General features: G+C 35.5%; 1 protein-coding gene and 1 pseudogene across 1 annotated transcript in view; both read left to right on the top strand.

Annotated features, from left to right (window-relative positions):
- Positions 1-23,861, top strand: part of TMEFF2 (transmembrane protein with EGF like and two follistatin like domains 2) — a 279,537-nt gene that overhangs the window by 133,225 nt on the left and 122,451 nt on the right. Inside the window, exon 5 of the mRNA XM_086366960.1 lies at positions 22,701-22,797. Coding sequence (XP_086223086.1) covers positions 22,701-22,797 — 97 coding nt within the window. The remainder of the gene's footprint in view (positions 1-22,700; positions 22,798-23,861) is intronic.
- Positions 17,985-18,071, top strand: LOC147378112 (U6 spliceosomal RNA; annotated as a pseudogene).

Raw genomic sequence — 23,861 nt, forward strand, 5'->3', positions numbered from 1 at the left:
GCACTCTGATCTCCATGACAACTTTATCCCTATTACTGCGAGATAGAGTGTGTTCAGTGAACGCTGCTAGAATGAATGAATGTACTACCAAAATTGGTCTATGATCATTGAATCAAAAATTCAATATCTAGTTTTACCCTCATTCCGTAATGTTATTATATTTTTAAAGCAAACATTTAAGGAAGAAAGTGTGGTGATGCAGACTCCCATAGGCTTGGTTAATCTAAACCTTTCTAATAAAAGGAGAGAGAAAAAGAGAATTGGGGAGAGATGGAAAGAAGGGAGGGTGGGAGAAACAGTATACTGCTTTACTATATGTGAGGAGCTAATAAGTATTACTGTTTCTCCCACCTTCCTTTCCTTTCATATCTCCCTGATTCTTTTTCTCCCTCTCCTTTTATCAGAAAAGGCTTCCTTGGTGGCTCAGTGGTAAAGAATCCACCTGCCAATACAGGAGGCGCAGGTTTGATTCTTGGTTTGGGAAGATCCCCTGGAGAAGGAAATAGCAGCCCACTCCAACATTCTTGCCTGGGAAATCTCCTGGACAGAGGAGCCTGGCGGGCTACAGTGCATTGGGTTGTAAGAGAGTCAGACACGACTTAGTGACTAAAACAACAAAACAATATTTTAATAAAGAAATGTTATAATTTACACATAAATAGTAACTTTAAAAATTACCCTTTTCTTGTCTCTGCTAAGGTTTATTCTTTTTCTGATTCAACAAATATTTCTTAAATGCCTTGCCATGTGCCAATTAATACATGGGTACTAGGGCATAGAGCAAAATAAAACAGCTAGTGAACCAAAACATTCATAGCCACAGAGAAACTGTAGAGATAGTTCCTCCCATCTTTCCTTCCTTCCTCATGTACAAAATACAAAATCAAATGTATGAAGAATAAAATGGCATCCTTAGTATCTCCCAAACTCTGATTTACTATGGAAAAGTTAGCAGTTGAAATCTCATTTTCACCAGCTGAAGTTATCTTCCTCAATGTGTATTTTAGAGTTTAAAATAAGTATTTTGCAATTAGGGTGAAATATGTTAGTGACAGCTGCAAAAACTGAAGGCTTCTATTTATTCAGATACCCATTTATCTCCAAAATATCAGGGTAATGGCAGATGCCCAGCTTATCACTGCTTCTAGATGTGAACAGGGAATTAAGTCTTGCTATGCCTTCAGTTTGCTTTAATCTCCCTCCTCAAACTGCTAGTAATGAAAGGCCTGCTGCTGTCATTTGAGAAGATAATTCTTCAGTAAGAAATTTTTAGCCACCAAAAACCAAGTCTGTTCCATTACCAATAATATACTGTTCAAGGCTCCTATGTTGTCTTGGTTTATGGTCATATGGCTAAGTTTATATATAGAACTATTAGGTCTTCATAAAGAAGAAACATTTTTGCAATGATATATGCTAAGTGGTATGTATATATTGCTGTTGTTTTCTAGGCACAATAACTAATCTCAATATATGAGGTAGGCATGCTAATCCAAACTATAAATACAACTGGTAGCCAGAGTTTTGGACAGAGGAACTGAAAATGTTCATTAAAAGCACATTTACTCTATTGTGCCTTCTTTTGTTCATCAAATCTGTTGAGCTTCAAACACAGTAATACTGGTTCTCACTATCAGAATGTTTAGAGAATAAATTAGAAGATAGCTATGTTTTGAGCACTTGAGATAGAGTAAAGATACAAAGTTTTATTAATTAAAATTTTCTGTTCAGTTTGTTTATAATCAAGGGACATTATCTACAAAAGTGACACATATCGTCAAATCATACATGCAGGGATCATGGTAAGACAGTCTCTCCATTTTCATTGGAAGATGAAAATGAGAGTCATGCCATATCTTAGTTTTGTAAGCTGGAAGACTCTGAAACAAAAGTAGACTCTTGAGAGTCTCTTGGACAGCAAGGAGATCAACCAGTCAATCCTAAAGGAAATCAGTCCTGAATATTCATTGGAAGGACTAATGCTGAAGCACCGATATTTTGGCCTCCTGATGAAAAGAGCCAACTCATTGGAAAAGACCATGAAGCTGGGAAAGGTTGAAGGCAGGAAGAGAAGCGCATGACAGAGGATGAGATGGTTGGATGGCATCACTGATTCAATGGAGATAAGTTTGAGCAAGCTCAGGGAGTGGGTAATGGACAGGGAAGCCTGGTGTGCTGCAGTCCATGGGGTCGCAAAGAGTCAGACATGACTGAGCGATTGAACTGAACTGAACTGAAAACAAAAGTACTGAATTGGGAAGGTCGATTCATGAATACTATTGTATGCCATACTTGAATTACAGCTGTCTAGAGCACTGCTCGGAGAAGGCAATGGCACCCCACTCCAGTACTCCTGCCTGAAAAATCCCATGGACGGAGGAGCCTGGTAGGCTGCAGTCCATGGGGTCGCTACGAGTCCGATACGACTGAGCGACTTCACTTTCACTTTTCACTTTCATGCATTGGAAAAGGAAATGGCAACCCACTCCAGTGTTCTTGCCTGGAGAATCCCAGGGACGGGGGAGCCTGGTGGGCTGCCATCTATGGGGTCACACAGAGTCGGACACGGCTGAAGTGACTTAGCAGCAGCAGCAGCAGAGCACTGCTATCCAATAGAACGTTCCATCCTGAGGAAAATGTTCTGTATTCTCCCTGTCCATACAGTAATCACTTGCCATGTGTTTCTTTGAATTTCTTGAAATGTCACTAGTGCAACTGAGAAACTGGATTTTTAAAAATGTATTTAGTTTTAACTAAGGTAAATTTATATAGCTGAAAGTAGCTACTGGCTACTATATTGGATCACACAGTTCTAAAGCATTTGATATCTAATTTTTAAAAGACATATTTTTTACAAAGTGTAAAATAGAGTTTTTAAAAAAATATTAACCAAAATATATAAAATAAATCTAGTTTCATCATCATATCGATGAATATTTAAAGATCACCCCACCTAAGTGGATTTCTATGTTGCAATAAAATTCCTCAAAGAAATTTAGAGATAAAATTCAGTACACTTCCAGATTTCTTGCAACCACCTTTTCTTCAGCATTTCAGGGTTTTGGGATTTATGATTTAACATGTCAAAACTAAATATAATCTCTTCTTGAGCAAGTTAAACATTCTCAGAACTAGTAGCAGAAACTAAAGACAGGTTGAGACTCAGGTTTGCGTATGCCACACCAAGTAACATTAACTTCTCTACCGGCTTATTAGAAAAAAGATTTGATGTCTGGAAGCAAAGACATTAGATTACTATAGGCTCCCCCTCTTTTCACCAGCCAACTATTTGATTTATTTGATGAGTGATCTCAGACGACCCTTTCAGGCACTGAACCATCAGAGAATTATGTTGCTGGGTGATAAGAAACCTTCAGAGATACCTAAATCTTCTTTTAGCACTGGGAGTTTTATCTGTTCTGGAATAAAGAACCTTTTTATGTATGATGTTTCTATCTGGATAGTTATGGGAATATCCAAAAAAGATGCACAGCCTTAAATCAAATCCATATTGACAAGGACCTTGAAACTGCATGAAATTTATCACAAATATGTAAGCCAACACCTTATTTTTTATATGATTTTTATATTTTGTATCTCAAAGTTCAAAGGAGTAACTAAATGTATTATACATCGAAAAGTTCATTAATCTTTTGATTAGCATTTGTTTTCCTGTATCTTCCTTAGAGACAAACGAACAAATGAGGAATGTACTTAATTTGATCTCTGGAGTAATTATAGATATGGATATTTATCATTTAACAGAGACACTAAACAAACTAGTAGGTTTTTTAATGTATCTTGCTATGCACTGAGAATGCAACTGGCTTCTCAATTTTATTGAAGTTGTTGAACTGAATTTTATTTCTAATTTAATGTATCTACTGATCATATATTGAATCTTGGGTTTTTTAGTAGGAGTTAAGTCCAAGTAATTTGTCTTAAAAAAAAAAAAAAAGTTGAAATCCTTCCCAGTTACACTAAAACTGATGTGAAACCTGCTTTCAAAAACATATACTATAGAAGGGACACTCTTGGCTGTCCCATGCACAGTTCTCTCTCAATATGCAGCAGTTTTTCCCTCAGGAGACTTCATTGTTTATAGTATATTCACCTTGCCCTGTGACTCCACCAGATGTAGTTGGCGTATAATAGAAGCTGTCTTTAAAACGCATCCTCCGATTTGAAAATTCTTCACCCGAGTATTTTTTTCCATTCCTTTGCACTAGCCCATCTGTACACAAACAAATCACTGCCTCAGCCATCTGACCCTCTTGAGAGTAAAGCTAAGGTACATTTTTTTTTTTCCAAATCCCTTTTAGGCAAAGGAATGTAATTAACAACCTTTCTCTGTGACCTGCTTGTCAAGCTGTGTGGGAACAGAAGAGGAAGGAGACTGTTGTCATGAAAGACAGCCCATGTTTCCAAGGAATTTAACAACCCAGCAAAAGTCCTCTTCATTTTGATACCTGTATTTGTGCTGATGGAAAATAGTTCTGTATGGAGGTGATTTTTTCTCAAAAATGAATACAATGCAGTAAAGACAGGATTTGTCCTTACGTACTACCTCCAAATTTAGGATTATTTTGAAAGAACTGGTGTTTAGTGCCTTGTTTCCCCACCCCCTTGTCCTCCATTTAAAAATTCTGTCGATCCTAGCGCTTGTACAGCTATGTAATTCCATAAGAACATGCTTGAGATACACAAAGAAAAAGCAATTGATTGTAGAGACAAAATTAGTGGCTACATATCAATATTTCACAAAACTTTAAGTATTTCTTTTCATTAACATTTTCTTTGAATCACACTACGTTTTTCAAGGAAAGAACCTTCTATTCCTTTTATCTGATCTAAAAATACAAATATGCATGAAGAAATCTAAGCGCACTGGGGAAAATTGAAAATGACAGTACAGAATGTTGTGTGGGTATGAATTGGGGGGGCAGGAAGTAGAATGTGTTTTGAGATAGGAAAAAATATGTTCTTCCATTTAGGGATACCCTGAATCAGTCACAATCTGACCTTCACATCAAGGGGCTTTAAGGCATTAAAAGCATGCATGTGAACATAGATTTTAAAATACCAATAATAACCAGAAAATTGTTCTGATATGCTCTGAGAAAGTAAAATTAAGTCTATTTAAGGATACAAGAACTTAGTATATTCTTACAGTTTTTGATAGTTATTATTAACTATATTAACTATAGTGTCTAGTGAAAGACTAAGATTAAATTCTTTTAAAGGTTTCAGTAATTTTCTCTTGTCTTCCTAGTGACAGAGTAACACTCCTTCAAACCATATCTAGCAGCTCTACTTTCCCACATTAGGCCATACATTTCTGGCTTCATACTGTCATTTTCAGACTACCATCAATGCAGCCTTGCACTGTCATTCAATAAACTGCCTCTTAATCAAAATCAGGCTATTTGCTGATACCATCTTTTCCCCATATTTTTGGTATAAGCTGCTGAACTCCCCATTACTGCCATTTTTTTCCTCAATGATTCAGCACCTGGTTTATTTTCATATATTCTATTCCAGGGTAGCCATCAGTAGTTGGGTACTTGTGAGTTGCTGATGAGTTCCAGCAATAAACAGATTGTATCCATGCCTCTTAACCTCATTCCCTGACATATTCCAGTTATGGTAGGTTATGCAAGGTTGTAATAGTAACAAATATCCCCCAAACTTAGTGACTTCAAAGGATCCAGGTTCATTTCTCATTCTCACTCCATGCTCACTGTAGGTTGGCTGTGCGAGATGCTATTTGGGGGCAGCTGGCTCTGCCTACTGCAGTCATACAGGGACCTGGACACATGGAGCAGCTATTTTAAACATTGATTTTCTACCTGCACCCAATTTATCAGTAAACCTTGCCAGTTCTTTCTCAAAATTGTATGCCGCATCTGACCACTGTTTACTATCCTCATGTGATAGCCTCCTTTTTTGGCTCCCTTTCCTGTACAACTTAGGCACCCTTCAGTTGTAGGGAAGACCACTAACCAGCAATTAAATCCTCTAGTCTGAACTGACTCATGACACTTTCACTTAACAACTTATTAGCCAGAACTAGTTACATAGCCTGTTCAACCACAAGCCATCCAAGAAATGCAATCTTGCCCTGTGCCTGAGCATTTTAATGCCCAACATTAATAGCTACCAAAGATGTATCTGATATTTCTTCTCCAAACTGACCCCATGATTCCTCAGTCTCCTAACTTCAGTTTAGCCATCTGGAAATGTGGTCACACATTGTTATTACCTAGAACTACAACAGTACAAAGATCTGGAATTCTGAAATGCCCCTCTCTGACCATTAATTTCTGTCATCTCTGAAGCACTGTGCTAAGAATGAACATCAAAGCAAATGAGATGCATGAGTTGACACTGAAGAATTCTCAGGACAGTGGAAGAATCAGGAAACCTCTATACAACCTCTATGATACAAGACCTTCTAAAAACATGTGGGATACAGACCAAGGGCCCAACACAGCCCAAGGATGAAGGAAGAGGGTGAAAGATGAGGACACCTTCCTGAATGGTGTGACGCTACAGCAGAATCTTCAAACTGGAATCAGAATTAGCCATAGACATGCCATTCTAGACAGTGGTAACAGCACATGTAATGCTCAGCAAAATGAAAAGTAGCTATCAACATAAGGAGCATGCTAGGGATGCTAGAGATGAAGGTGGAGAGATAGAGTGGGGGCAAATCATGAAGACTCTGAAAACAATGATAAAGACTATGGATTTTTATCCTGAAGGTATAGGGAACCTTTGAACTAAAGAAGACTTGTGTTTTTAAAGTGTCATTCAAGTTTGCTTATTGACCAATATTTCGTAGTCATTTGATATACTTCATTGACTCAAATGAACAACAGCAATGCTTTACAAAAGTACGATTTTGATTTTGTTATTAATTCCATAAATTAAACCCACAATGTTATAAATAATACAAATGTTTTGATCTTTTAAAATGTTTCTTTCTTGGATTTATTACATTTATCAATATGTTTTTACTTATTCACAAAATTGACTCATACTTATATGCTTGAGAATTTTAGCATGTATGTCCTTCAGCACTATAATTTTTAAAATAAACATTAAGAAGAATAGGCTGTAGTCCCTATTAAACCTTAATTTTTATGTTTTAGCCTGACCAACAAATTTCCCAAAAACTTGACGAAACTTTTCCTCAAATTTCCAAGAACAAGGAAATTAATATAGTGCCAATTATCTTACAATTCAGGTGTAAGATGTTAAAAAATGAAAGGCCCATGAATCTTGATGAAACTATAAATAAAAGTGATTTGAGTTTAAAAACTCAGAGTTTAGGAAATTGGTCTCATTATGAGATTCCAAATAAAGCATTATTAATTTTTTAAAATTTATGTCCTTCCATTTATTTCTGGATATCCTTGGTGATCTAATGGTGATAAACATTTCTCTAAAATCTCATACAATTTTTAAAAATCTAGATGTCTTTTCCACAATTATTCATTCTTTCCACTTTACAGTTTTAGACTGAGTTCATGGTTCTGTAAGAAGTCATATTGATTAGATTGAAGTCAATTTCTAACCTATTCCAGCACTTCAGCTTTCTTAGGCCATTTTGTGGTTGGGTTTGGTTTTGTCTTTTCCTTTTTTCCATTTTGTGGAAGATGTTCATGTCTTCTTTCACACTTCAGGTTGGATCATTTTGACCTTTTTATCCTTACTTTTGACTATACATTTTTCATTGCTTTCTTTTGCTTATGTTAATTCAAAATAAGGTAGGTGAAAGTGCTTTTTCAGTGCAACTGAGTGTAGTAGGGCCTTCCTGGCATGACTGTTAGTGGGGCTGATTCTGAGATGGAGCATCAAAAGAAAGGTCTTCAAGAGTGCTAGGGAACAGGCCATATGTTACAGATTTGAAACCAGAGCTAGAGAGATAGCTGTGGACTGGAAAAGCAAATCACAAGAGTCACTGAATTCCACCAACCAGAGCCAATAGGCAGAGGGCACTTGGAGAGATAAAGCAGGGGTCTCTCAATATAAAACAAGCAGGGTGGAAAAAGGAGTGTGGCTATATCCAACTCAAGATTGAAACTAAGCACCAACCCTGAATCCCAGTCCTGACACTCTTCCTGTTATTTTGGCTATTGTGAGTCCAAAAACTAGGGACTGGACCTTTAATAGCAAAAATAGGCTGGAAATGTTATAGACAATTCAGAAAAAATATTGCTATAAGTACCAATTCTATGAAATGCCTTGACCTCTTAAAATTGGCTTCATTATTACTGCTGCTCTTTTATTTCATTGGCCTATTTATATCAATAAGTTATATATTTAAACAAGCCTTGATCTTTATAAATTTTATTCTTAAATCTCATTTAGACTTAGAAATTAGACTTAGATGAATGTGTTTTTCAGGCTTTACAGTGAGAGCCGATGCCCATAACAGGCAGGTCGAAAAGTAAAATGTAAAGTTCTTACTATTATTCTTATCTTCAACAATAAGAAAGAAATGATCATTTTAGTGCTTTCTTTTGTTTCAAGATGAACAGAGCCCAGAGCTCCTTGAGCAATTTCTGAGACTATTTTTCTGAGACTTCTCATCCACTTCTTACCTGCTCCCCCCTCAATCCTTTTACCCTATCATTTGAGAAACCAAATGAGGATGTTTTGGTATAGAACTTTTTCTACAAGTCTCTCAATATTTTTATTCCTCTATTTTGTTATATTGTTTTATGATTCATATTTCCCTACTCCCTTACAGTATCACTGTAAGGCCACTCACAAGAGCCAAAAAATCATGTTTGTGATGCCCAGGCTTGAACTTCCTTCAAAGAACCTTCTTACTTGGAATAAAAAATGACTTTACTTCAACTTTAACACTTTTTTAGTATTGACACCTTAGGATGGCAGAGCAACTTAGAGGGTACAAAGCATTTTCATACCTTCTCACTACCACCTGTGAGCTAAGCAGGGCAGGCATCTCATTTTATAAGCAAGAAATCTGGGGATCAAGAAGGAACCTGGGTAAACCAAATCCAGCTCTCATAGCATTAGGCCTAAACTTTGTCTATCACAATACTGCCTTTAGATTACTTCATGTTATTTTCAACTTTAAATGGCATCTAAGATTTTCATTTTAATATAATGCATGGGAGATATATTTAAGAGAGGCAAGTTTGCAAGTTCAGAGATCAGGTAGTTAGAAGTTTAGGCAAGTATGATGAGGCTCTGAACTAGTACTATGGTGATGGAATGGGAAAATAGGAAAGAACCATGACAGGTTGTTACTAGATTGTAAAGTCCCTCTACTAAAACAAATATGAAGCAAATTAAAGTTGACTGTATTGACAATTTAGTCTTTATCTGATGATTCAAAGGAAACTTTCTATATCACAAAATGTCTTTATCAATACCAAAAGTCATGTACTAATGACATACAGAAGTGTACGTTAATAAAACTATATCTTTGTTCACCAGAGATTTACTATTTAGAAGAGTTAAACACAAATGAGTGTTAAAAAAAGATTTACAAAGACTTGGTCTTTCTTCATTCACATTTACTCCCCTATATTTCACATTTTGTCTCTTCCTGTCACATCCTCTCAACTGATGACCTTTCTTTTGAGTACAAATGCAATACAGGCAATAAATGCAATCAGAAGAGATCTATTTCATCCTCCTCTTTTCAGTGTCACCTCCTGCCTACATCTGTAGATAACTTCCATGAGCCAGAAGATGTATTTGTATTTCTAAGACCAAACATTACACCCATGTGTAAACCCATCCCTTCTCAAGGACATTGCTTCGTGCTTAGGCCCTTTCTCCTCTCCATAAATTTGTTCCTTTCTGTTCCATCATTATTCTCAGCCTGACAATGATGCTTCAACTTCCTCCTTTCATTAAAAAAAATCCCTTTCTTGACCCCAAGGCCTTTTCTAACTAATACCTCATTCTCTGTTTTCCTTATCAGCAAATCTGTGCAAAAAAGTGCCAAGTACATTTACTGTTTCCACTTACTAACTCTTAGTCTCGCCTGCTGCTGCTGCTGCTGCTAAGTCGATTCAGTAGTGTCCGACTCTGTGTGACCCCACAGACGGCAGCCCATCAGGCTCCCCCATCCCTGGGCTTCTCCAGGCAAGAACACTGGAGTGGGTTGCCATTTCCTTCTCCAATGAATGAAAGTGAAAAGTGAAAGTGAAGTCCCTCAGTCATGTTGGACTCTTTGCGACCCCATGGACTGCAGCCCACCAGGCTCCTCTGTCCATGGGATTTTCCAGGCAAGAGTACTGGAGTGGGGTGCCATTGCCTTCTCCGTAGTCTCACCTAATGTCCTCTAATTGGAATTTGGTACCCTCTCTGCTTTACAGTAGCTCATTCAGCACAAGTGAATGTTCATCACTTACCAATAAAATATAAATTTCTCACCTTTGAGGCATTTAATAAGGAAATTTTTAATTATTTGTATTAATTTACATAAAATGATACAAATTAATTATACTGAGTATAATAAAAGCATCTTTGGGTATAATTATCATATGATTGATGCAATAAGAGTTTCATGAAGCCTTGCATGGTGACTTGCTCTGATGAATTCTGCCATGCCTGATAACAAGCTTAATAAGCTTTCTTCATTCCTTGTTTCCTTCTTTCCATCCTTCCTTCTCTCATTCTCCTTTCTTTTCTTCATTCTCTTTCTTTATTTTCTAATCAACTGAGTATCTTTAGCTCTAATTGAGGGCTAAGTGAAATCAGTCAGATTTAAATGATTACAATAGAATTATGCCTCAACATAGTAACATTGTATTAATGTCTTAAATTATTTTCAGTTGTGCAGAAGATAAATTATATGTGATTTCTAAAGAATCCTTGTCAAGCTCTAGCAAACTAGCTTAATTATGAAAAATTAGATTTTCTGTAATGATCTCTTCTTTTGAGTGTTTAATATAAAATTACATTTGCTCAGTCATGAACTTGGTTCTTTTAAACCATTTTGTGTAACTGTAATTTCAACCTTCCTTTAGTTTTTTGGCATTTGAATCACTTATTAAAAATTATCAGTGGATTTGTACTTCTTTTAATTAAAAAGAAGCAAAGATAATGAATTTCCTTCCCCAAATCTGAATACATCTTACTGCATTATGGCCCTGATACCCACACAGAATTAATCTGTGCTAGTTTTGTAAATAGGAGACCAAAATGTTACTCCTCTTGTTTTAGTATTTCAATAATATGATAACTGTGTATTTATTATTCATATGACAATATCAACACATTATAACATGAATTTAAAAAAGTATTTCTTATTTTTCTTTAAAGACATTGAGGTTTCTAGGGAAATGTTAGAAAATGTAAAAGAGAACATGACTATGGCTCATAAACAACAGCTTAGAATTGTCTGAGCCTCTAGAAACTGTCAGCAGCTTCCATCATTTAAATTCAACTTACATGTGGGAGAGGCAAGTGAGAGGTAAAACTGCCATACAAAAAGCAAAACAGACAAAACTGTACAAATTAAAAAATGGAATGGAGAGTTTTGATTTGTTTCTATTGCTCTTAAAGAAAGAACATTTTTCCTTCATTGGAGAATAAACTCAAAAGTTCAGCTTTTTGGTGATAATGAGATAGAAATTTATGCAAGTAATTCAGAAAGAAAAATCACTGTTTACAATTTGATAAAGTAATTTTAGTTACAACAGATAACATTGAATGGTATCACTGACAAATCCTTTATCTATGTAAATAAAGTGGAAAAAATTACATGCCTACCAAGGCATGATAACTTTGTCATCTATTTAAAAAACAAAAACAAAGAGCACTGACTACTAGATTAATGTTGACTCTAAAATACAAAGAAAAAAATGCATTCTAAATTTTGAAAACTTCAGATTAAGATATATATAAAATGTGTGCAATTTTTTAAACTTTTTAATAATTTAAATGAGTATAGAACCAATATCTATGAATCATATTTAAGCTTAGAAATCTCACTCTTTCTATTGATGCATTATGATTGTTTCAGGGACCCCTTACTTTATTTCAGAATTGATGCACGTGGAGGTTTCTATTTATGCATATTTATACTATGTTTTTTGTGGGTTTTTCCTTTTTTTTAGCTGAAGTACAATTGATTTACAATTTTCAGGTGTACAAAAAGTGACTCAGTTATATATATATACACATATATATATATGTTTTTCAGATTATTTCTGATCATGGGTTATATAAGATATTGAATATAGTTCCCTGTGCTACACAATAGGTCCTTGTTGTTTATCTATTTTATATGCAGTAGTTTTTATATCTCTTAGTCTCAAATTTCTAATTTATCCCTCCCACCTTACCTCTTGGGTAATCATAAGTTTGTTTTCTATGTCTGTGAATCTATTTCTGTTTTCTCCATACCCTCTCCAGCATCTGTTACTTGTAGACTTTTTGATGATGGCCATTCTGACCAGTGTAAAGGTAAAGAAAACTCATTGTAGTTTTGATTTGCATTTCTCTAATAATTAGTGATATTGAGCATCTTTACATGTGCCTGTTGGCCATCTGTTTGTCACCTTTGGAGAATTTCTGTTTAGGTCCTCTGCTGATTTTCTGATTGGGTTGCGTGTTTTTGTTGTTGTTGTTATTGAACTGTGTAAGTTTTTGTATATTTTGGATATTAATTTCCACAATTTCTATCATTCTATAGATTGTCTTTTTGTTTTGTTTATGGCTCTCTTTACTGTGTTTATTAGGTTTAATGTGTATACCATGACTAATTTAAGTGGAACAAATTATATATCTGTCAAAGTGATGTACTAGAGTCAAATGGAGAAGAAAGTGGAAAGAGTGAATAGACTGGGATACGTAGTGGTATGGTAACATGCAAGGAAAATATAATAAAATAAATGTGCCTTAACTATTGCAGAATCTATGCAGGTATGGAAAAGAAATAGAAGTTCAAAGGGAGATTTACAGATGACTAAAAGAGATATTACTTTGCCAACAAAGGTCCGTCTAGTCAAGGCTATGGTTTTCCCAGTGGTCATGTATGGATGTGAGAGTTGAACTGTGAAGAAAGCTGAGAGCCGAAGAATTGATGCTTTTGAACTGTGGTGTTGGAGAAGACTCTTGAGAGTCCCTTGGACTGCAAGGAGATCCAGCCACTCCATCCTAAAGGAGACCAGTCCTGGGTGTTCATTGGAAGGACTGATGCTGAGGCTGAAACTCCAATACTTTGGCCACCTCATGCAAAGAGTTGACTCATTGGAAAAGACCCTGATGCTGGGAAGGATTGGGGGCAGGAGGAGAAGGGGACGACAGAGGCTGAGATGGCTGGATGGCATCACCGACTCAATGCACATGAGTTTGGGTAAACTCTGGGAGTTGGTGATGGACAGGGAGGCCTGGCATGCTGTGATTCATGGGGTCACAAAGAGTCAGACATGACTGAGCAACTGAAAAAAAAAAAAAAAAAAATGACTGAGCAACTGAACTGAACTGAAAAGCAGATCAAAATTGTACAGTAATGCTCCCAAAATCTGAGGTGTGGAAAATGATATGAAAAATGTTGCCTTAGAATTTATTGATAACATTAATTCAGGTCATATTAGCAATCTTTCACTAGGTAAAGCTATGGTTACAAATGACCTCACAACCTCAGAGGCTTATAACATCAGTGAGTGGCATAATTCTTGCTCCCATAGCTATGGTCAGTCCTGGTCCTGCTCTGTTTATCTTCTCATTCAGGGACTGGTTGAAGAAGCAGCTCCTATTCTGGAATATGTCTTTTTTATGCAAAGGGGACAAGCAACAAAGTAGAAATTCATATGTTGGCTTTCATATAGATTCTCACTTCCACTGACATTTCAACAACAAAAGCAAGTCATAAGCCTGTGAGTGATGTCATGGAACTTCAAATCATATGGCCATGGAGAGGAATGTATAGTCCTTTTATAGGGAAAATAATTCAATCTACAATAAGTGTCATATGCCTATAATGTCTTCCATGGGGAATGTAAGACTATAGACAAGTCTTCAAAAGTGAAGATGTGAATCAGAAGTCAAATAATCATTTAACGATGACAGGCAGGAGTCTCCATTAACACTGACATTTCTGGCTTTTTGCCTATGAAATTAGAGTAGGATGGATGTTTAAAGTAAAACTAATTTTTAAAAGGAACATGAGTTGCTGTAGCACAGGTAGAAGTATGATATATGATAATAAGAATGCAAAAGATAAATTATGATAAGCATATAATTATAAAGTTGAAAATATGTTCATGAAGTAATAGATTACAATTTAAAGTTGGGTATTGCAATCATTAAAGCAGACACCAATACAATAACCAAAAAATATAACAAACTAATTATTAGAAGAGGTAAGATGAAATAAATACCATAAAATATTTGCTTCACCAGAAAAAAAAAGACAGAAAAGGGAACAGAGGAATACAAAAAGATTGAAGATTGGCTAAATATGAATCACACATCACATTGGTAGACTTAAAACCAAACATTTCAGTAATTACAATAAAGGGACTAAATACCCTAAGTAAATGCAGATGTATTCAGACTATATAGAAAAGCAAGATCCAACTGTATGTTGTTTACAGGGAACACACTTTAAACATAAATGAATGAACAGATTAAAAGTAAAAAGAAACAATAAGTGAAAGAAAGCTGGTGTGTTTCTCTGAATATCAGAACAAAGTAGACTTCAAGATGAATAGAGTAACCAGAGAGTAAAAGAGGGCATTTCATAATGCTAAACAGTCACTCATAAAAGAAGACATAGACTACTAAATGTTTATACACCCAATATCAGAGCTCCCAAATATAAGATGAAACAAAATAACAAAAGAGAAATGGAAACAATTTTACTGTCACCAGTAGAGATTTTAACACACCTTTCTCAGTAATAGAACAATTAAGCAAAAAAAATCAAAAGAGTTATGGATGATTTGGACCATCAACTTAAGCTAATTAATATTTATAGAAAATCACTCCCCATAAGAGGTTACAAATCCTAAGATGCACATGGAATAGTCAAAAAGACAGATCATATTCTGGGCCATAAAACAAGTTTCAATAAAATTCAAAGGATTTAAATTAAACAATATTTTCTCTAACCATGATGGATAGATCACTCTGGATGGATTTTTTTAGTATATATATAACATCTTGAACACCAGACATAGACTTGTCAAACTCCAGAGAGATTTATTTCAAAGCCTGGACAATCAGGCTGAGCTCTTTTCAATACTTCAGACTTTTCAGCACTTCAAAACAATTTATTCTTGTAGCTCACACAAATCTACTTTTTATTTCAACTCTCACCCAGGTTGATCATTTGATTGAATTTTGCATTGAGGGGATGGGGGTTGGGTAAAAAGGTCTAAAAGTCTTCCTACCTAATTCTAAAATCCTTTGAATTTAATGAAACCCTGTATTATGCTTGTTATTTTTCATTTAATTTTAAAACCTGGAGTGACTCTTTTCTACATTTCTCTGTGTCCTTAAGACCACACAGCTCTTTTGTATATTTTAAATGATTCTCATTTAAGTGAATTTTGGGTATTTAAGTTAAAGATAAATAAAAATAATATACCTTTGAAAACTCACAAATATTTGGAGGTTAAAAAATGCACTACTAAATAATCCGTGGGTCTAAGAAGAAATCTCAAAGGATATTACAATTTATATTTTTCACAAAAAAAGTCTTTAGAAGAAAATGTACAGATGTAAATACCTGTATTAGAAAATAAGAATGGTATAAAATCAAGCACTTCTTCCATTTTAAGAAAGTAGAAAATAAACTCTAAGTTTATAGCATAAAGAAAATAATAAAAATGAAAAGGAAGCAATAAAACAGACTAGAGCGGGTCTTATCCCTTCTCCAGCGGATCTTCCCAACCCAGGAATTGAACCAGGGTTTCCTGTATTGCACACAGATTCTTTACCAAGTGAGCTATGTGTGTGTGTGTGTGTGTGAGTCACTCAGTTGTGTCTGACTCTTTGCAACTCCATGGACTGTAGCCTGTCAGGTTCCTCCATCCATGGAATTCTCCAGGCAAGAACACTGGAGTTGCCATTTCCTTTTCCAGAGCCATGAGGGAAGCCTGAAATTTTAAATAGCCTTGTATAAACAATGAAATAATAATCTTCCACAAACTCTTTCATAAAATAGAGGAAGTGGAAATACTTCCTGACTCATATCATGAGGCCATTTTAACCCTAATACTAAAACAAAACAAGAACAATACAAGAAAAGAAAATTACAATCTGCATGTCTTATGAGCCACAGACACAAAAATGCTTACCAAAATACAAGCAAAAGTAATCCAGCAGTATATGCAAAAAGGTTATATACCATGATCAAGTTTGACTTAGCTTCAAAATGCAAGGTTGTTTTAACCTATGGAAATCAATCAATATATTTCAACACATTGACAGATCAAGAGAGAAAAATCATGTCCGCATGGGAAGAACAAAGAATCTTAATCTCTGTTTCACATCATGCACAAAATCCAATTTTAGATAGATCACAAATTTAAACATAAAGTAAAATTTAAAAATCAATACACATAGAGAATAGAATAAAGCATAGAAGAATATCATATGAGTTTTGAGTAGAAGACTTTTTAGAAATAACACAAAAAAGACAAATCATAAAAATAAAAAATAATTTCATCAAAATAACATGTCTGCACATCCACACACAAAAAAAATACATTCAAGAAAATAGACTGGGAAAATATGTCTCAAGACATTGTATCTGACTAAAATTTGTACTCAAAATATATTAAAAATTTCTGCAACTCAAGAATTAAACAAAAAAATGTTGAATCAAACACCAAGTTGGGAGATTTAAAACCAAACACATTAATAATTACAGTAAGTAAACGGACTAAATACCCTGATTAAATGTAGAAATATTCAGACTAGATAAAAAAAAAGTGAGATCTGGATTTCTCTGGTGGTCCAGTGGTTGAGAATTCTCCTGCCAAAGCAGGGAACATGGGTTTGATTCCTGGTCTAGGAAGACTCCACTTGCTCTGGGGCACCTGAGCCCATGCACCACAACTACGACCCGAACTGTAGGGCCCATGAGCCAGAACTACTGAAGCCTGAGCACCCTAGAGCCTGTGTTCTGCAACAAGAGAAGCCACTGCAATGAGAAGCCTCTGCACTGCAATTAGAGGAACGTCCACTTGCCACAACTAGAGAACGTCCACGCTCAGCAAGGAAGACCCAGCACAGTCAAAATTAACAATAAATAAAATTTTTAGACAGTGAGATTCTACTTTATGTTGTTTACAGGAAACACACTTTAGACATAAGCTAACAGGTTGAAAGTAAAAAAAAAAAAAAATGATAGAAACAATAAGCAAACGAAAGCTGGTGTGGCTATCTGAATATCAGAATCCCACTGTGAGGTATTCGTCTGAGAGAAGTAACTCATGTACACAAAATGTCTTTTACAAGAATATTTGTAACAGCTTTATTCATAAATAGTTATTGTTTCCAGCCAGTAACTGAAAACAACCAGATGTCCTTGGACAAGAAAATGGAAAAATAAACTGTGGTATATTCACTCAACTGAATACTAAGTAACAGAAATAAACTACTGATATGGGCAACTACCTGAATTCATCTTAAAACTATGATGTTTTAACTGGTAGAAACTGAACACAATAATTACATAGTGTATGATTCCTTTGATGTGATATTCCAGAATAGTTCATCTGTGGTGACAGATCAGGTTACTGATTGGCTTGTATAGAAAGACAGAACAGTGGTAGAGAAATGGCTGAAAAGTCGGAAAAATCAAACTTTCTGGAATGATTGAGTTGGTCCTTGGCATGTGTTCCTCAATATTGATTGAAAGACATGAGCATTTCACTGAATGTAAAATTTATTGAAATTTTGAATCAAATAAATGACATTGAATAACTGTGTTTGAACATTAATATTTCATATTTTCAGAAATAGTATAACATAGTGTGCTCACTTCAGCAGCACATATACTAAAATTGGAATGATAAAAAGATTAGCATTACCCCTGTGCATGTGAAAAATTCCATATTTTTTAGAAGAATGGGATGGGGAGAGAGGTTCAAGAGGGAGGAGACATATGTATACATATGGCTGATTCAAGTTGATGGATGGCAGAAACCAACACGATATTGTCATTATCCTCCCATTAAAAATAAAATTTTAAAAAGCTTGAAATTCTGATTTAAAGAATAAAAAAAAAAAGAAATAATATAAGTTAGGAATATTATAAGAGGCACAGAGGCATTATAGTGAGTTCATAAGAGAACTGGACTAATAGGCGGGCACATCCACTGTGAGAAGCTGAGTGGGGCCAGAACAGGGTCATGATAAAGGAATTTTGGTAACAATTTCCAGATGAAACTATGAGGGCAGGGAGAATTTAGGAGAGAGGTAATTTGATCATCTCTTATAATGTTCCAATCCAGAATACTCTTATAGGAATTAATTAAATCAGTTATAACTATAGCATAGCATAGTGAAGTCACTCAGTCATGTCCAACTCTTTGCAACCCCATGGACTGTAGCCTACCAGGCTCCTCCATCCATGGGATTTTCCAGGCAAGAGTACTGGAATGGGTTGCCATTTCCTTCTCCAGGGGATCTTCCCAACCCAGGGACTGAACCCACATCTCCCGCATTGTAGGCAGACACTTTACTGTCTGAGCCACCAGGGTAGGGTAGCATATATAAAATATATTTAAAAACCATAAAATGGCCTTCCCTGGTGGTTCAGTTGGCAAAGAATTCGCCTGCAATGCAGGAGTTTGCCTGCAGCAATCAGGAACAGGAGCCCAGGGTTCAATCCCTGGGTCAGGAAGATCTCCTGGAGGAGGAAATGGCAACCCACTCCAGTATTCTTGTCTGGAAAATCCCATGGACAGAGGAGCATAGTGGGCTACAGTCCATGGGGGTTGCAAAGAGTTGGACACAATTTAGCAACTAAACCACACAGTTATATAAAATATGCTTTCAGGAGCTCCACCTCCCTTACTCCTCAAATTTCCCTCAATCATGGGCTGAAACCTAACCTTTTGTAAACTGTGTGCTGTGTTTATTCACTTCAGTTGTATCTGACTCTTTGTGACCCCATGGACCACAGCCTGCCAGTCTCCTCTCTCCATGGGATTCTCTAGGCAAGAATACTGGAGTGGGTTGCCATGCCCTCCTCCAGTGTTTTATAGAATAAAGGGAAATAATTGTTTTACTTTACAACTCAAAATAAAAGGTTTAAAATACAAATGTATGTTTAAAATAAGACTTTAGTATAAATGGATCTCATTCCTGCATAATCAGCAAATGAATGCAAATAATTAAGCACCAATTCTTCCTATTTTTTATACTTTGAAAAGAACAGGAAAAAGAAACAGTACAGTTCAACACATGATTTCCAAGGATCTAGCATGTGCTAATTCAATACTTTTCAAGCTTTTGTGACTGTGACCTTTAGAAAGAAATGAAATTTACGTTGCAGCTCTGGTTGGATATCATATGTATAACGAAAATAGTGTTATAAAATAAATACTATACTTGCTAAATAAGATGCGGTCTGTGTTTTCTGTCCCCATACCTTCTGCTTCATGTTTACAAAAATGTTTGCAAAAATGCTGATAGTGACCCACTATTTCCCTACCCACTAATACATTATGAATTGTGGTTGGAAAAATACTATCCTTGCTACTCAAAATGTGGTCTGTGGACCAGCAGCAGCAGTTTCTGGGAGCCTGTAAGAAATTTAGAACCTCAGGATACACCTCATATTTACTGAATCAGAATCTTTATTTTAACAAAACCTCCAGGTGCTTCCTGTGCACTTTAAAGTGACAGAAGTCCTGAGCCAGACATTCACTGCAAGAGGAGGATGCTTGAGACAGAGGAAGTCTTCTCAGTATTGTTTAGGCAGAGATGCTTAGGAGCAAGTTGTTAAGAGTATGTATGTGTGTGTGTGTGTATGTGTATATATTTATATATATTTCCAAGCCTCAGGCCTACAAATTCAGTACCTCTGAGGATATCTCAATGCATTTATCTAAAAAACAATACATAGTCTATGGCCATAGCACCCTGAGTGCTTCTGTGGTGGCTTAGTGGTGAAGAACCGGCCTGCCATGCAGGAGACTTGAGTTCAGTCGCTGGGTCAGAAAGATCCCCTGGAGAAGGAAATGGCAAACCACTCCAGTATTCTTGCCTGAGAAATCCCTTAGACAGAGGAGCCTAGAGCCCTTACAGTCTAAGGGATGGCAAAGAGTTTGACATGATAGAGCAACCTAAGATAAGATAGCAGCTCCTCTAAAAAAACAATGTGTAAATTAACAAATCAAATCTACCAGAGGTTCTGAGCCCAACCTTATTTAAGAATCATTGGTCTATAGTGTTAAATGAAAGCTGGGTGCTGATTTGTTTATTACAAAGGTGCAAATCTGTGCTTCAGAAAGCATGGAAATATTTTACTTTATTTTTCATTGTGATTGCTTCACATTTTATTCCCAGAATATTTGTTGAGAGAGATTTTACTACTGCTGCTTCTGGGCTTACTTCTCCATGTGGGAGAATTTCCAAACATCTCAAGTCTACCAGTAACTGCCCTTTTATAAAAATATAATGTGACTTCCAATAGAAATATTATTATTAGTTCCGCTGAGTTAGCACGATTCATCACCTGGATTACTTTCAGTAGATCCCTAACCAAGGATCCCTGCTGTGAAAGAAGATGGGGCTGCCCATAAGTGGCTATAACTGTTCATTAAGGACCTTCCCATGTGTTAGTATGTTTCCTGAGTGATGGGAAGTTTTAGTCTAGAAGCTGCTAATCTTGCTAACACTAAAAGGCTCTCTCCCATTAGCAGTTTCTGTGTTGCATTAATAATAAGAAAGTAATAAAGAGATGGGCCTCAGCTGTTCAGGCTCCCCCGAGGTGAGGCCCCAGCTTCCTTCTTATCCCCATAGTCCACTCTAATGGTCTCGCCTCTATTAATGTAATAGAGTGGATAATAAGTGCTGTCTATTTTAGCAGAGTCTAGAATTCCTCTTTCTTTCTGGGGAGGAACACCATTTTTTTAGACTTCAATTTAAAAACTATAACATCAGTACTCTTGCTATTGAAGTTGATCTGTTTAATTCATAACTTTTTTAAAGTGCAGTGTAAATCAAGTACGGGGGAAAAATGTTGCTTTGGAAAAAATAAATCTATCTTTCCTGGAAAAACTGTAAAACACAACTCTAAATGATGGTTTTGTTTTGTTGTTGTTGTTATTCTGGTAAGTCAAATCATTTATTTGCAGAGCAGTAAATTGGAAAATAAGGAATAAAGAGCTTTGCTTTTGTAACTATCAATAACTCTCATGTTAATAGACAAAGAATAAATTATGAAAATATCATATTAAATAAGTAAGGTTGAATATGTTAGGTTCAGGGTGCACTTTAATAAATGATGTCTTTGTTAAAAATGTTACCTTTCTAGGGTTCATAATGCTAGAAGCCAATGCCATACTTAATTGTTTATATTCTTTTTCTATTGAAAATGCATAACCTTTTGCAAAAATGCACTTTTTAAGGATCTTTGGATTTAAACATGTTTTTAAGTATATAATCTGTCCATGGAATAATATTATCTATGCAGTTGTTAAGTTGTTGCAGTTTTTCATCTATAAGCAAAGCTATTTTTGCTGTCAACTACATATTTTTTAATTCATAAATAGTAATCTTCATCTAAAAGGATTGCTCAGATTTTTATTTCTTGAACTCAAATACTAAATTTTTAAAATTGATTTACACTATTGTTTCCTAATTTTGAAAGCTTACTTTTATAAGTAGATTGTATACAGCATATTTTTACACTTGTAATTTATGGTCTAAGCCAATATGAATAACTATCATCAATGACAAGTATATATTTTTAAATAAAATATACGTTCATAGCCCTTATAGAAGAAATCACTATGATGGGCTCTGTGCAACATTTATGTAAGAATTCAATAAAGTAGTGTAAAAACCAATTAAAATGTGTTTTCTAAAATTTATAATTAATATATTTTTCCTTAGAAGTACTTTTTACATCTTGAGGGGGCTAAAAGACATATCTAAAAAGTCAAAGCTGCCCACCCAAATTTTATAAATTATATATTAAAGCCTTTTAATGAAAAAAGTTTATAATTTAGGACTGAGAAAATTTTAAATGTTTCTTATAGACTTTTCCTCTTATAGATTTTTCCTCTAGGCCAGTAACAATTTTGTTGTTGTTCAGTCACTCAGTCAAGTCCAACTCTTTGCGACCCCATGTACTACAGCATGCCAGGCTTCCCTGTCCTTCACCATCTCCCGGGGCTTACACAACATCATGTCCATTGAGTCAGTGATACTATCCAATTTAAATTATTTTTAGTTAATTCTTTCATATGATTTATTAAGCAACCAATTTTAATAAATCCAATAAACTCTATTGTTTTTTTTTATTTTTCTGGTAAAAAGAATTGTTCACTACATTTCAGTAGCTAGCATATCATTGTTTTCTTCAAATTTAGGGAAGAAGAGAGTCGAATATGACAATGGAGCTCCAATTGCAAAAATGTCCATTGGAAAAGTAGCAGCTTTCATATAAAATAGTCTTGGAGTTGATATTATGCTCACTTATCTGAATTCTTTTCATTCCGTTTTTTCTATCCTAGTCCATGAAGGCTCAGGAGAAACCAGTCAAAAGGAGACATCCACCTGTGATATTTGCCAGTTTGGTGCAGAATGTGATGAAGATGCTGAGGATGTCTGGTAATGTGCTGTTTTATTCTTTTAAACAAAATAATGGTAAATAATTTATTTTTGCTGTATCAATTATTTCCTAAAAGAAGACATTTTCAGCATTTTTTAAAATCCAGTTCTCAACTAGGAAAGATGAGGGCTACAATAACAGGAAAGAATTTCGGCAGCTGAACTAAGAGTTGGGTCAGCCAAACAGCTGTCTAGGGAATTACTTGATAAGATACAGTAAGATATCACTGAGACTCCCAAATACTGTCAATGTTAAGAGATGGAGAGAAAAAGTGTATTTACCAGAACACCTCTCAAGAAGCATGGTAAAGAAACAATGGATAATTGCTAATCTGCTCCAAGATGGTGTATCTGGGTAACCGCAGAGATTTTATTTAAAGGTATATATATGCGCACCCATAGCTGAATTAGGGAGCTGTTAGAGCAAGGAATGGTTTCTGAGCCACTGTCTAGGATCAACTATTCCCTTCACCCAGGTGTTACTCAGCTTCTCCTTTAAAGATACACTGAACAGATTTTGAATATTCATTATTTTAAATGGGTCTGCCTTCTAGGGCATCCACTCTCATACTGGAGTAGGTTACCATTTCCTTCTCCAGGGGCCACGTGTATTGGCCCTACCCAGATCTCATACCCACAGTGAACAACCCAAAGGTTTTTGTGTGGCATAATAGTAGAAAGAGGCGATCTTTCTTTCTCTCTCTCTCTCTTAATATACAATTTTTATACACATACCTTTCAGGAAAGCAAACAGGAGCCCTTTCATTTTTGTGTGTGTGTTTGCCTAGAGCAGTTAACAATCATTTTGATCAAAGTAGGTAAGGGAGTAAATCTTAAATGTTCTCACCACACATAAAAAATAACTGGTAATTATGTGAGGTGATGGAAGTGTTAGCTAACACTGTAGTGGTGATCACATTGCAATATACACATTGTACACCTTAACATTTACAATGTTGTATACCAATTATACCTCGGTAGAGTTGGGGGAAAAAAGCACAGTCATTTTGATGAAACATTTTGTGGGTGGAGGGAATTTAGCTAACAAACAGGAAAAATTAAGG

Source organism: Bos grunniens, chromosome 2 (genome assembly GCF_055505025.1).
Source record: "Bos grunniens cultivar Pamir isolate PY7600 chromosome 2, Bosgru_T2T1.0, whole genome shotgun sequence".
Classification (NCBI taxonomy): domain Eukaryota; kingdom Metazoa; phylum Chordata; class Mammalia; order Artiodactyla; family Bovidae; genus Bos; species Bos grunniens.